A 13,992-nucleotide genomic window follows, 5' to 3' on the forward strand; every position below is an offset into this window, starting at 1 on the left:
TGAGAAAGGACTGAGACTTTACTACGGTCTTCAACCCTGGGACTGAGTCCATCCCAAATTTTCTTTTAGTTGAAGTCAAACTGGTATAACCTGAATGTAGAAATTGGCATTCCAAAGGGCAGGCTTTGATACCAGGACTTCCACGCGTCACATCAACCATGCCAACCCCAGTGGCTTTCCCAACATGAAGTGACCTCCGTTGTGCAATTTTGGGAAGCACACCTTTATACATGATGTCCTTTCCCCTGAATAGCTTTGTTATGCCATTAGAAACATGGTTGACCAGGACAAGACTGCACCGCGTGCGGCTTTGTTGTGTATGGACTCAAACCCCCCTTGTGGCTCGTTGAGTATCGTCACAACTCAAGCCGCCTGCGGCTTGTTTACCACTTTGACGACTCAGCAATTGCGGCTTGGATTAAAACCCTCAGTGGCTCAGCGAGCCCTGAGATAGAAAAGCCCTAATGAAGGTTGGAAATTCAATATCCGACTGAAATATTTTCCCACCCTCACCACTCCAACCTCCTCACCCAACTTGTATGCGGGTGACGGGGGGAATTGCTTCTCAACTTGCTACCTCGTCCCTTGAATCTAATTACACCTCATCAAGTCAAGAGTAATCAAATATCGTTAGACAAAAGGTTTGTGCCGACCTTGGCGGCGCTGCGGCTCTCCCTCACCTTTTCTGTCCACGAACTAACCCCGAACGCCCAGCCAAACAGGTATCATGGCGGACCAGCAAGAGAGCATCAAGACTCCGTCAACGAATGGCAAGGCTTCGTCAGCAGATGGCCAAGATGCTTCGATGAATGGTCAAGAGCAGGCTTCGCCAACGGATGACCAGGCTGTTGCGCCACCTGATGGCCAGGATGCGTCGACGGTTGTCCAAAAACCGAAAGAACCCATGGCTCTACTTGGCTTGCCCCAGGAGGTCCGCAACTTGATCTGGGAAGCCGCCGTCCATGATTTGCCCCGGGTAACCGGGCTCCTGAACACATGCCGCCAGATCACCTTCGAGGTGATGGCCGTCATATTCCCCACCCGCCGACCAGGAGCCAAGATCATGCTCGACGTGGACATCCCACGCGCCATCAACGACAAGTGGCCGCTGGTTCGGGCCCGATCGCTCGACGGCCGGATGGCCGCCCCCTGGGTCGTGAACGGCCCCAACGACGTGACGCTCCCGTATCTGCGGGAGACGACCATCCAGGACATGACCATCAGTCTGTGTCCCCCGCAGGTGGGCAACTCGTATGACCTCTACCGCACCCTGGTCAACATCGAGAACATGTTCGTCGTCCTGAGCGGCATATTGATCAGCCACATCACCGTCGAGATCTACTGGATGCCCGACGTCACCGATGCCAAGCCCGAGAACAGCACCGGGTCCTGGCCCTTGGACGTCAAGGTCGACCTCGCCGTCAAGGGCGTGCCCATCCGCCGCACCGTGATGGAAGTCCTGCTCTCCCCCTTCGAGGCCCTCTGGGCCAAGACCGACGTGACCGTCGCCGGCATCGGGGAGTCTTGGATGGACAACCGCGACTTCATGCGCACCCGCTCGGCCCTGGCGAAGGCGCACGTCGACAACAGCGGCCGTGCCGGACTGGTCAAGGTCCACGAGGAGGTGAAGAATTTCATCCGGGAAGCGTCGTAAGTTGGTTGGCTGAACACAGCCATGGCAATGGCACGGGATTGGATTGCCTCTCACCCCCGGGGCGTCAAGATTTGCGATTTCGACGGCGGGTAGACTCTGGATCGAGCGAGAAACAGAGTTAACTGGCGCAGAATGGCGTTTCATGGGAAATAGACTTCTCTTTCAGTAATGGAATGTTATACATCTGCAAGTCTCTAAAGTGGTGATTGTATGGGTGTCGACGCATTTTGAGTATGGTCTTGCGGCACTAAACCAAAGTCAACTTCCCAGTCTATCTTCGTTCTAATAACCCAATTACCCAAATTCCTTCCCAGAGAGTCGCCTGAGCAACACCTTGGCAATGTTTATAAGTCGATCAGTAAAGCGGCGAGAGGGTGAATGGCGGGGTTTCTCGATGACGTGGGACCACGAGATCATCATCTGATCGGGAATGCGATGGGACACATTTTCCTCGGGAAAGATAAATATCAGCGGTCCCTCGCCTATATATTCCCTGCTGTCTCCTGCATATCACACAAGCAAGCACACACACGCCCACACACACACACACACATATATACACACATACACACACACACATACAATCGTAAGTTCCTATATCACCACCAAAGCCAGTCAGCCACACCTCCACAAACCTAACACCCTGACAGCCAAAACTGCCCACCCAAACACCTAGCAACAATGCCCTCCACCACCCAGAACCCACCGCCACAGCTCCAGCCCAAGAAGCAACAGCCCACCCCCCACAGCGCCGCCGACGCCGAGCGCGCCATGAGCAGCACGGCGGCGTGGAAGCCGTCTCCCAACCGGCGGCAGAGCTGGGACAAGGAGGAGCTGAAGCACGACCTGCAGATGAGCCGGGTGGGAAACGTCGGGGCGGGGCAGCCGGGGTTCACGGAGAAGGGGTGAGTGCCAGGCCTGGTCTTTGGGTTGCGGATGGACATGGAACGTTTGAGAAGTGGGCATTTATGGGCGGCCAGCCGGGAGAGGACGGGAAAAGGGGGGAGGGGCGGAAGGGGGTTTCCGATAATCATGGAGCCGGGTTGACGAGCAGGGGATGCCCTAGAATGGTGAATTGAGGGCTCTCCCTCGGGAGAAGGGCTGCGGTGTCCTGCGTAGCTACGAGGTCATGGGCACGACAGTCTGGAAATGGATGGATCGATGGCCTTGGTTCTCGAACCCGGCTAGGTTAATTAACTCGTTGAGTTGATTTGGAGCTTCAATTGATCAGAGTGTTCTCTTCCTTATGACCCAATGACATGATGATGACCCTGGTGATGCAGACGTGGTGCTGCGTCAACGCCTACGGAAGGAGAGGGGAATGGTCCCATGCAAATATGTAAACACCATCGTGTCCAGATCCCAAAAAAGAAACCATTGCTCCCCCCCGGGTATGGGCCTCGAATATCCCCTGTGATGATGAATTCCAAAAATAAAAATAAAAAATACCACTTGTTCCAGCCAATGCAAAACGAATGTGGTCTGGCTGTTGTAAAAAACCAGAGGCTGGAAAAAGGAAGGCGGGCGTCAAGCCTCAAACCCTCATAAGCCCCTCGGCCCCTTCCCATCAACTCCGCCAGTCTTGAAATACTCGCCCATCACCCCAAGGGCATACGATATGCCGGCAACCCACGCGGCCCCAACGACGATTCGCTTCGGCAGCTTCCTCTTGGGTTTGCCCTCCGGCTCCGTCTTCGAGCCGCTGAACACGGGCTCCTCACGCCGGACATCAATGCCCGAGACGAAGCGCGGAGCTGCCTCCGAGGGCGACTCCCTGAGTGGCGGGAGGTCGTAGTTGACGAAACCCGTCGGGCTGGCAAACCTGCTCGTAACGGGGCTGGGGAACTCGCGCAGGCCACCTGTCATGTCGATGGGGTTGATGGACGGCGCCGACATCTCCTGCTGCATCGGTTCGGCCGTTGCTGGTCGGACTTTGCGGAACACGAGGACATCACCGCTACCGGACACAATCTCGAAACCCTCGGCCTGCAGGGGACCGAAGTGCGGGAAGAATTTGGCGGGGTTGGACAGACGGAGAAGAACCTCGGCCGGGGTCAGAGGGGACGCACTGTCGGAAACGATGGACGTTGTCTCGGCAATGTCTATTGCCTGCATCGTGGGATCGTAGGCGAGAATCTTATACAGCGTCGGCTCGGGCGCTGCCGTGTCGACGGATCCGGTCCTGTCAGTCTCGGTTATTCCAGTCGTCGACTCCGGCTTGGCCTCGACGCTGCCGTAATTTCTAACGTAGGTGGGCCAAGTCGATTGCCCAGCGCATTCCTTGGAATACGACGTCTCCAACCCCTGTGGCTTCTTCGAATACGGGTCAAGTAGGGCTTTTTGGAAGGCTGCCTGCCTCGAAAATGGCCGGCTGCGCTCCTGCTGTCGGTCTAGGGCCGGTTGGAGTGCTGCGCGGGTGTCGAAAGACGCTCCTTCGACTTGTTCCCTCTCTGCTTTTTGGATTTGCCTCTCCACCGAAGACCCGAGCGACTTGGTGGCCACCGGGAAACACGGGGCCATATCTGTCATGTCTTTTGGGAGGAGGCCAGCATTTGATGCTGTGTCGGCGCCCCACGACCTTGCGAATTCCTCAGGGAAATCTCGAACATAGTTGCCAGTCAGCTTCCTCTCGGGTTCTGTCTTCAGCTTCGATTCCCTCAGTGCAGAAAGGGCCTGCGAGTCGATTGCGTCTGAGCTTGTAGCATGTCGAGTCATCGATGATTCCAACATGTTGCGGTGGTTCGTCTTTTCTTCTGGCGTCTCGCTGGAGGATTGCACGATACCAGCCGCGGCTCTAACGTCACTTGCTCGTAAGAGGTCCAAATCTTCGGCCTTCTCCTGTTCTGAGACATATCCTGCCGGGTAAGTCCGAGCGATGACAGGCTTTGAGTGCTGCTCGCCTGAGATCGAGCTGAGCTCAAACTCCTCGAGGCTCTGGGCAGTAAAATCATCTTCCGTCGCTGGTTGGCCGTCGGGCTCGTTCCACCTTACAGCCTCGTATCTTCTCAGCTCAGCCGGATCAGGGCTCTCCCTGAGCTCCGTCGGTGGTTTTCCATCAGGCTCGTTGTGGCGCACAGCCTGGTATTTTTTGAGTTCGCCAGCGGGTGCCTCTTCGGATCCTTGCTTCGCTTCGAGTGGGGGCTTGCCGTCTGGTTCATTGTACATGAACGGCCTGTATTGCTGCAATTCCTTGGGATCATACTCGTTCCCTTCTTCGACATAGCCAGGAGGCTTCCCATCGGGCTCGTTGTACATGAATGGTTGGTACTTCGCGAGTTCCGCAGGATCATATTCGTTGGTCTCCTCAGCCATTGGCGGCTTTCCATCAGGCTCGTTGTATCTGACCGCTCCGTATTGCTGCAGCTCGGCGGGGTCATAGCTGCTGCCCTCTTCGGCGGTCATGGGCAATTTTCCGTCGGGCTCGTTGTACCTGAATGCTTGATACTTGCTCAGCTCTGCAGGGTCAACTTCCGCCTCTTGGTGGTTCGCCGGTTTTCCGTCTGGTTCGTTGTACCGGACCGGCTGGTACTTCTCCAACTCCGGCATTGGTGCCTGCTCTTCAACCAAGGGCTTGCCGTCCGGTTCCTGATATTTGAATGCGCCGTACTTGTCAAGATCTTCATAGATCTGGGCGGGCTCATGTTGGGTTCCTTCGCACTCGTCTACCACCACTGGTTTGTACTTGTGTAAGTCGTCATACTTGGGCGCTCGTGTCTGGGTGGCCGCATTCTCATTATGCATAAAGGGCTTGTATTTATCCAGGTCTTCGTATCCGAAATATTCTGGGTTGAGTGACCAGGTCCGAGTTTCCACTTTATCCTGAAGAACGGTGCTGGGAGAGGGGACGATGCCATCACTCCGATGCCAGGATATGCCCTTGTGCTTCCAACTCAGTGACCCATCTTCATGGTTTCGTACATATTCCTCGCTCTCAAGAACAGGTTGCCGGTTTGAACTGGTGAAAGGTTCCTGCTCGGTTGTAACTTGGATCTGAATTGGATCCCAAGGCTCGGGGTCGAGATCGAGATGAAGTTGATCATACTTCTGCAGCTCTGCTTCCGGCGGAGGGCCGTCGTAGAAGATGGGCGCTTGTGCTCCACCAATCCTGGACGCGCCGTAGGCCGTGAACTGTGACCTGTGGGATTTGAAGAATTCCTTGCCGGGGGTTGGATATAGCGGATCAGAGGGCGTTCTCGGCCGCTTCCGGTTGGTAATCGGGTCGATTATGTATTCCTCCTGGGCCGCGTACGTGGAGCTGTTGTTGCCTGAAAGGGTACTCGATGATCGTGCCGGTGAGGCTTTCTGAAAGGGGGAGCCAAATGGGTCACTGTCGCCAAAGAGAAAATGCGCCATTGGTCCCCGCTCAACATCCTCAATGTTCCGTCCAGGGCGTGCGCCTGTAGGATTGTCCGGGGTCTTCCGAGGCGCATCCTGGTTCACATATCTGCGCCCGGGCCGGGGGTCTTTCAGGGGATGCCAGCAGTCATGGACCATCCGTTTGAAGGCAGCCTTTGCATCCTCTGCAAGAGGATGCTTGTCGCCCAAAAGCCGCCGGTTCAGAGTCTCAGCGTACTTATAGCGGAGCTTGCGATTGCGGCGGCAGGTGTCGCGATGAAACTCCGAGTCGAGATGCGATGACCAGATACGCCCGAAACGGAAACCGCGGACCAGTTGTTGTCGGTGCCGGATCAAGGCACTACTCGAAGAGCCAAGGGCCCCTAGAGCACTGACTCTCGCGCACCGGGCGCGGGCAGTGAGTTGGGAGGCGGTGGTCAGCATCATGGAGGATAGATCGATATGACCAGCAGCATGTCTCTCGCTTGACTACCGAGTATCCTACAACGCGAACGATTAGAACCATATCGCCAGAGGCACCGGGCCAGGCAGTAGGAAGCAAGCAAAACGGGGTCATTGGGGACCTACAAATCCAAGGGGCATCGGTCTGCAATAGAGCGATCTCATAGATGGGGATGATGCTGTGGGTGGTCGTCGTCTGGCTCGACTTACACGCAAGGCGGGACTCGCGGGAGAGAGTTGAAGCAGGATGTGGAATAATGTGAAGCCGTAAGACCAGATCACAGGATGGTTGAGAAGGAAAAGAACAAGTGACAGGTGAGACAGAGCAGGAGATAGGTTCCTCATTGGGAGTGCCTGACGACAAGCACAACGGCCATTGAGTGGGGATGTTGGGGCCTGGGGTTGGATGGGGGTGCGGACCCTTGCTGGCTCCCAACCTATCAGCGCCTCTGGCGTGCCACCCTGCCTTGATCTCCATGCGGGGTAATTGGGATAAGCCTAAAAAGCCCCCGAGAAATCCCGGAGCCGATGGAAAGCCTTTAGCCCAATAGGCACTTGATTTCTATGTACGCATACTTACTGCATTATTAGACTTCGAGCTTGTTGATAACACATGTCTGGGCAACCTGAGTGTCTACTGTGGACTTCGCAGTGAGTGCGTGGCGGAATCCAAATCTCGCCGAGAAGGAAACGTACTTTAGATCGTGTGACGTCCTCATACTTACAGCCAATGGCAAGGCCAGGATTAATGTTAAGCCGCGCTCTTGGCAATTGGTTTTAGGTCGGGCCGGCGAACGTATCTTCGGTACTTAGGTACATACCAAGCCATCCACTACGTCATTTCTAGACCCTTTCGCCGAATGACTGTGTCGCCGATGCCCCGCATCACGTGCTATCATCAATTTTGGAACAATGGGATATGTCTACTAAGCTACTTTTACTGCTTGAGAATGTTTGCGACAACATCGGGAGGGATCGACCACATCATGAGCAAGCAAGGGAAGGCGCGTGCCGCTGGCGGGAAGGGCTTCGGCGTCAGCTCCCCTCGCCCCAACTTTGGAGGCTTCGCGACTTTATCGAGTAGCCTCTCCTACGTCTCCAAACCGCCCGACTTCTCAGCTATCTCCGATGCCAACGTGGTCGTGTCGCTGAAGAACTTGCTGAAGAAAGATAGCGTCACGAAAGCGAAAGCTCTCGAGGACCTTGTTTCTTATGCCCGGGCCCATCCGTACGACCAAGATGGTGGCCCAGAAGAAGCCGTCCTGGAAGCATGGGTATGCCCGATTCTCAACCTTTTTGGCCCTGAAACGACTAGCTAAGCTCCCCTCCAAGGTCCAATTGTACCCCCGCACATCGATCGACAATTCCCGCCGAGTTCGCGAGCTGTCACATGTTCTCCAGCTCGAATTGATGAAGTCGGCCCGCAAGCGAATGGAGAAGTATATCCCTAGGGTTGTTGGAGCTTGGTTGGCCGGCACTTTCGACAGAGACCGCGTTGTCTCTCGCGCTGCGAGCGACGGCCTGTCTTCCTTCTTGAAGACAGATGAAAAAACGATCCAGTTCTGGCGCAAGTGCCACGTCCAGATTCTCGACTATGCGTCCGAGGCGATCCGGGAGACACCAGACAGTCTGAGTGACGAGCGGTCCACGACGAAGGAGGATGCCGAGGCAAAATACTATCGTGTCATTGGTGGCAGCCTGTCTCTCATTATAAATCTGCTCCAGAAGGTGGATATCGAGAAGAGTCGGGACCAAATCGAGCAATTCTTGGCAGTGGACGCAACCTGGGCGTGCGTGACCGCTGAAGATTCCTCTGTTAGGAGAGCTGTCTACCAGCTTGCCCAAGTGTGCCTCCAGGACTACCCCGGCTTGTTGTCTTCGCAACTCCCTAAGGTTGGGAAGGCCTTGACATCGGAGGCGCTCAAATCCAGGCAGACAGGCTCTGCGGGGGATCTCGTCCGAGTCTTGACCAACCTCACTAAGCGCCATCCGGAGGTCTGGGGTACCAAGAAGCAGCCGTTACCTCGACTGCAACGGCTGGTGGAGAAAGGCTCTCAGGGCGGTTCTTGGGCTTTCTGGCAGGACTTGAGTCGGTTAATCGCCGTTCTCCCTCAGGATAATGTCCCTTTTGAAGCGGCGACAGGTTTCATGAAGGCTCTGAGACTTGGTATTTCGAGCAGGGAAGAACCCAGATCCCATGCGCCTTATTCGTGGACATGTTATATCGGCACTCTCCAGCATTTACTGCGCCTATTGGCCCCTGTGGACTCTCGTACCGAGTTTATCAAGGACAACTTTTATCCGCTCACCGATCAATACCTATTCCCGACTGCGGACAAGTCATCATGGACTGGTGGGGGCCAATTAAGAATCCTTTGCCAAGGATGGACCAGTTTGGCATCTCATCCAGATGCATCCATACGGCAATCCGCCGCAGACGAGTGGCAAAGATTGGGCGAAACGCTTGTATCCAGGATGGCGAATTCTTTGCCAGAGGTATCCCAGGACTTCCAAAAGTCACAACAGGGCGTAGCAGACGAAGGCACTCGATGGTTTGCCTTGGTAGGGGCGGTTCTTGAGCATATCAACGGGACGACGAAGGGACCAGAAGACACTCCCAGCCCACTCCAATCCACTGTCCTTGAGGCATCCGACAAGGTTCTCCACGGGGCTCTCGACCTTCTTGTCAAGAGGAACTTCAAACCGTTCGGTGCAGCATTGATTCTTCAATCTGCACTCAAGAAATCACCGAACCTGTTCCGGGACAGAAATGGCGATATTTTATCGTCTCTATTCCTTCCTGCCCGTCCGGAAGAGCTGAAAACTCTACTAGGATCACCGTCTGCACCGTTCCTGGTCGAATCTGTCACCTTGCTTGGAGCTATCCCCGAGCAGCGAGAGCGGTACGAGGCCATCTGGAATGCGATCGTACAGTTCTTGATATGCTCCGATTCTTTGGAATCCGACAATCTAATGGCGTCACTCATCTCGAGTGAGGCGGCAAAGCCACTCGCACAGAGGGATGAGGGCGTCCAGAAGTTCCTGATCACCAGATGTTTCCTAAGTGCAAAGGGAGATGTCGAAGCCTGGAATCTTTTCGAGGTTGCCCTGACATTCAGCGTGATCAAGGACTCCCACCTCCGGGCGTTGACTTCCAGGATCGTACAGCTCCTAGGAAGCCCGCAACAGCCCCAAGAGACAGTTTTCAGAGGCCTCGAAATCATCATGCAGAAGGCACCATCTCTACTATCTCAGACCTCGGACTTGCATGTCGATCTTGTCGCAAAGTTGCTGGCATTGACAGAGATATCGTCTCAGAGTATCGCAGACAGAGCAATATCTCTACGCAGCCTGCTCGATAAGCAGGTTGACGGACAATCACCGATGGTCGGAATCATACAGCAGAACTTAGACAATGCTGGGATCGCATCACTAGGGTACGTCTTACCGGACACATCCCCTCCCCCTTTCTACCTTGGAAAGCCAATACTGACGTGCGGATGCTCAGCATTGACACCCTCGTTGAGCAAGCAACTTCTGTCTTCGCCTCGAAATGCGTGCCTCTCGAGCAGCTGTTTCCGAACACGAATATCTGGATGGAAGAGCTCTCGCTCTTTCTGCAAGATCCACCCAATCCCGCCCTCTCAGTGACCAGCAATCTGGCTGGAGCTTACTTCTTAGCGAAGAAGATACCTACGCCAAGAGGGCACAAGCCAAGACGAGATCGGCAGGGCCTATCGATTCCAGCCCGCATGGCCGCGTATACGGCGAGAGTATTTGGTGCCGGATTCGACCTCTCCTCACTTCCGCAGGAGCTCAAGGTTGAGCTTTTGTTCTTGCTATACCTCGTTGTTGAGGTTGCATCTGACCAGTTGACGCTTATGGAGGACGGCAGGCTCTGGGGGACCGTCGCCGACGAGCGCACTGCAACTGATCTGGAGGATTTCGTTACATCGGCAAGAAAGATCCTCCAGACCACCGTCACAGATGCGAAGGGTTGGGGAGATGGAACAACGGGCGGACAAAGCCTGGTGGACGATCTCATCGCGATTGCTCTTCAGCAAACAAAGGACCTAAGTCCCATGGCGCTGTACAGTGCCAAGGCTCTTAGCGATCTATTGCAGGCCATGACGGAAGCCCATGGCCTCCCATCGGCCGTAGAGCAAAGGTTTATCAAGCTTGACGTGATGAAAGCGACGCCATCCACCGTCTTTGGCGCCATTGCCTTTCTCACGGGCTTCGGCGAGGCGTTGGCTACATCCAAGACAGTCAATAGGCTGTGCAACGGCCTCGTTAGTGACATCACGGGTGCCTTTCCGACGTCGGAGAGGGCGCTCCTGGCTATAGTGCTCCTCAATTCCTGCGTCTCCGTCTACGAAGTTGGTGAGCTGCCGGTCGAGAGCCGCAGGCAAGTCTTCGCCGTCAGGCAGATAACGACATGGACCGACACGCCGGACGAGATGGATGCCAGGCTTGCTGCAGAGTCGTGCAGAGCTTTGCAGCGGCTTTTCCCGAGCCTCGAATCGATATATGGTCCGTATTGGGAGCAGGCGATCGAGTACTGCATCCATCTCTGGGACAAAGCCGTCGAGGATCCGCTCGAAGCCCGACTTCCGTATCTTCAGGCATCGCTCAAGCTGTCGGCAACTCTGGAGTCCATGGCCGGCGCCAACGACGACCTGGATGAAGCACTATCAACCCATGCAGAGCGCAAATCCTCGGCTTTGATCGAGCTATTGACCATTCCACGAGACGTCGGCAATCAGCCGTCCGAGATCGTGGATGCGCTCCTCTGCAGACGCATTGGGAAGATACCACTTGAGCACGTCAAGGATATTTCCAACCTATATGGGTTAATAGCTTCCGAGTCTCGGGAAGTCCAGACTGCTGCGTTTGGTCTCCTGGATAGGGCTCTTCCGGCGGCCCAGCAACAGCTCTCGGTCGACGTCCTCTTGGACAAGAGAGGTAAGCGCCGTCTCATGACTGCCCATGCCGGAAATTGCTAACCCTTTTTTTCTTCCTTAGACGCGCAGCTTCCGGACGAGCTTCTCTCTCTCCTGTTAGAACCCCCGACGTTGGAGAGTTATCCCGATGACCTTCTCGTCCATTTCCCGACGCCGGTCCGCTCGTACCTCCTGACATGGCTTCTCATATTCGATACATACCGAGAAGCTGCTTTCAAGCTTCGCGCTGACTACACCAACAACCTGAGCGCATCCAACTCGGTGGGGCCATTGATGGAGTTCATGTTCGATGTGCTTGGTCATTCGGCGGCACTTTCTCTGAACCTAGACCGGGAAGGGTTCACGACCGATAATATCCGCAACTACACCATCGAGGTTGCGGACGCGGAGGCGCAGGAGCGGAACATGCAGTGGCTGCTCATCCACCTGTTCTACCTCACGCTGAAATACGTGCCCGGCCTGTTCAAGGCCTGGTTCCGCGACTGCCGGTCCAAACAGACCATAATAGCCGTCGAGGCCTGGATGACCAAGCATTTCTCGCCCCTGGTCATCTACGAGAGCCTTGAAGAGGTGAAGGACTGGGCTTCCAAGCAGGAGCCTCCGGAGCAGGACGAGAAGGAACTGCTGGTCAAGGTTAGCAAGGGAGCCAACGAGGTGACGGTCGGGTACGAAGTCGACGAGCTCCAGGCCTCGATAGCGATTCGCGTCCCGGATGCGTATCCGCTCCAACCGGTCACCGTAGCCGGCCTTAACCGGGTCGCCGTCAGCGAGAAGAAGTGGCAGAGCTGGCTGCTGGTGACCCAAGGAGTGATCACCTTCTCCGTAAGTACTTCGTTTATGAGCCATCAGACCCGCCCAAGTACTGACAACCGTGGCACCGCAGAACGGCAACATCATCGACGGGATCATCGCGTTCCGCCGGAACGTCGTCGGCGCCCTCAAGGGCCAGACCGAGTGCGCCATCTGCTACTCCATCATCTCGACAGACAAGAAGATGCCGGACAAGAAGTGCAACACGTGCAAGAACATCTTCCACCGCACCTGCCTGTACAAGTGGTTCCAGGTCAGCAGCCAGAATACGTGCCCGCTCTGCAGGAACCCGATCGATTACCTCGGGGCAGTGAGCGCATCTCGGAAGGGTGCCGGGCCGGCTGACGACGAGGCCGTGTTTGCTCGTGATGTGCACGGGTGATTTTAGCTTCCTTGAACGTCGCATATCTCATGAGATTGGAAACCGGTCATGAGGAAGGGCCCATGGCTTGTAGATGGCATGGAAATAAGCATGGCGATAGACCTAGACTTAGACCTCTGGGGCGGCGTTTGTAAAAAGAGCTAGGACATGTTGTTCGCCTTTCGCCACATGTCGATTTACATTATGAATGCAAGAGACCCAGTCGTGTGAAAGGGATATCGATTGATCCCAGCAAGACCTCCTTATCTATTTATATGGCGGAGGACCCTTGATACTGACCGAGGGGCGCGCTAACGCTGCGGCCCGCCTTGCATGGGTCAATTTCTTGGGTCCGGCTTTTCCAGCCGTCAATTCTTGATCCAACAACAGCGTACATACATCAAGACGCACGTAAGATCGATTTGATACCGGTTGTTTCTGTTGCAGCGTCTTGCTTCGGCCGTCGCTTATATTTGTGCTCCAGCCCAACTCTCGTGCACCATGGCTTCGTCAAAGAACAAGAACAACTGGAAGGACTATATCTGGCTCGCCTGGTTCTCGCTTCAAGTCCTGGTCATCATCTGTAAGTCGTGATTCCGCGTTCCATCAGCCTCCTATCGACCCGCCATAATGAAGCGGCTCTGGACGCCGGCATCTCCTTCCCCTCTCTCATCACCAACCCGCCATTAACCAACCCCCTCCCCGGCCCCGTCCAGTCGTCGACGCGGTGCCCTTCTACCCCAAGCACCTCTACGAGCCGCCCGGCAGCCCCCTACACCTCCTCCAGCGCATCCGCACCTTCTACGTGGCGACGTACAACGACCCGATCGTGCAGTGGACGCCGGCGCTCGGGCGCGACAGCTGGATCCCGCTGTTCACGCGCATCGAGATGCTCTTCCAGCTGCCCGCCGCCGCCTACGCCGTGCACCGCCTCGGCCGCCGCCGCCGCGCCGGCACCACGGGCGCCGACGAGCTGCTGTACCTCGTCTACGCGCTCGAGACGGCCCTCACCACGCTCGTGTGTCTGAACGACGTCTTGTGGTGGGACGACGTCGTGTATCCCGCGGGGCTGAAGCGCGTTTTTATCTTCCAGATTTATGGCCCGTGGTTCGCCATTCGTAAGTAGACCCCTGAACCCTTGGGAAATGGCTCTCTGACGAGAATGGTCTTAGCTGCGCTCATGTTTGTGGACATGTACTTCAGGTTACTGAGACGGGTGAATCCTGACGCGGCGGGTAATGCGGTGAAGAAGACACAGTAGAGTCCAGTGTATGCGGTAACGCAAGGGGGTTAATAATTGCCCAACAACTCCGGTTTGGGGATGGTGTTTTTACAAGCTGTATTGATAACTCCGCTGCCCAAGAAGCCCCCAAAATGTCATGCCATCCATGTGCAAGCTCGAGACC

At 55.6% G+C, this 13,992-nt stretch overlaps 5 protein-coding genes across 5 annotated transcripts; 4 read left to right on the plus strand and 1 right to left on the minus strand.

Moving 5' to 3' along the window:
• Nucleotides 1-590: 590 nt before the first annotated feature.
• QBC33DRAFT_45909 (uncharacterized protein) lies at nt 591-2,085 on the plus strand. Its single transcript, XM_060424910.1, has one exon. It carries the CDS (start codon nt 728-730, stop codon nt 1,652-1,654), a length of 927 nt encoding a protein of 308 aa, XP_060284363.1. The 5' UTR covers nt 591-727; the 3' UTR covers nt 1,655-2,085.
• Nucleotides 2,086-2,335: 250 nt separating this feature from the next.
• On the plus strand, nt 2,336-2,563 carry QBC33DRAFT_558316 (uncharacterized protein; the record flags this gene model as incomplete). Its single annotated transcript, XM_060429869.1, has 1 exon — nt 2,336-2,563. The coding sequence occupies one exon, from the start codon at nt 2,336-2,338 to the stop codon at nt 2,561-2,563; it is 228 nt and encodes a 75-aa protein (XP_060284364.1).
• A 379-nt stretch (nt 2,564-2,942) lies between these two features.
• On the minus strand, nt 2,943-6,680 carry QBC33DRAFT_45870 (uncharacterized protein). Its single transcript, XM_060424895.1, has 2 exons — nt 6,578-6,680; nt 2,943-6,490 (listed from the first exon to the last, which is right to left on the minus strand). Exon 2 carries the CDS (start codon nt 6,434-6,436, stop codon nt 3,197-3,199), a length of 3,240 nt encoding a protein of 1,079 aa, XP_060284365.1. The 5' UTR covers nt 6,437-6,490; nt 6,578-6,680; the 3' UTR covers nt 2,943-3,196.
• Nucleotides 6,681-7,296: 616 nt separating this feature from the next.
• On the plus strand, nt 7,297-12,850 carry QBC33DRAFT_536378 (uncharacterized protein). Its single transcript, XM_060427706.1, has 5 exons — nt 7,297-7,725; nt 7,784-9,888; nt 9,960-11,416; nt 11,477-12,237; nt 12,299-12,850. Exons 1-5 carry the CDS (start codon nt 7,312-7,314, stop codon nt 12,605-12,607), a joined length of 5,046 nt encoding a protein of 1,681 aa, XP_060284366.1. The 5' UTR covers nt 7,297-7,311; the 3' UTR covers nt 12,608-12,850.
• Nucleotides 12,851-12,863: 13 nt separating this feature from the next.
• QBC33DRAFT_536380 (transmembrane protein 6/97) lies at nt 12,864-13,977 on the plus strand. The gene is made up of 2 exons (XM_060427707.1): nt 12,864-13,169; nt 13,303-13,977. Exons 1-2 carry the CDS (start codon nt 13,088-13,090, stop codon nt 13,710-13,712), a joined length of 492 nt encoding a protein of 163 aa, XP_060284367.1. The 5' UTR covers nt 12,864-13,087; the 3' UTR covers nt 13,713-13,977.
• The last annotated feature ends 15 nt before the right edge of the window (nt 13,978-13,992 follow it).

Source organism: Phialemonium atrogriseum (genome assembly GCF_030411735.1).
Source record: "Phialemonium atrogriseum strain 8032-3 unplaced genomic scaffold QBC33scaffold_10, whole genome shotgun sequence".
NCBI classification, from domain to species: domain Eukaryota; kingdom Fungi; phylum Ascomycota; class Sordariomycetes; order Cephalothecales; family Cephalothecaceae; genus Phialemonium; species Phialemonium atrogriseum.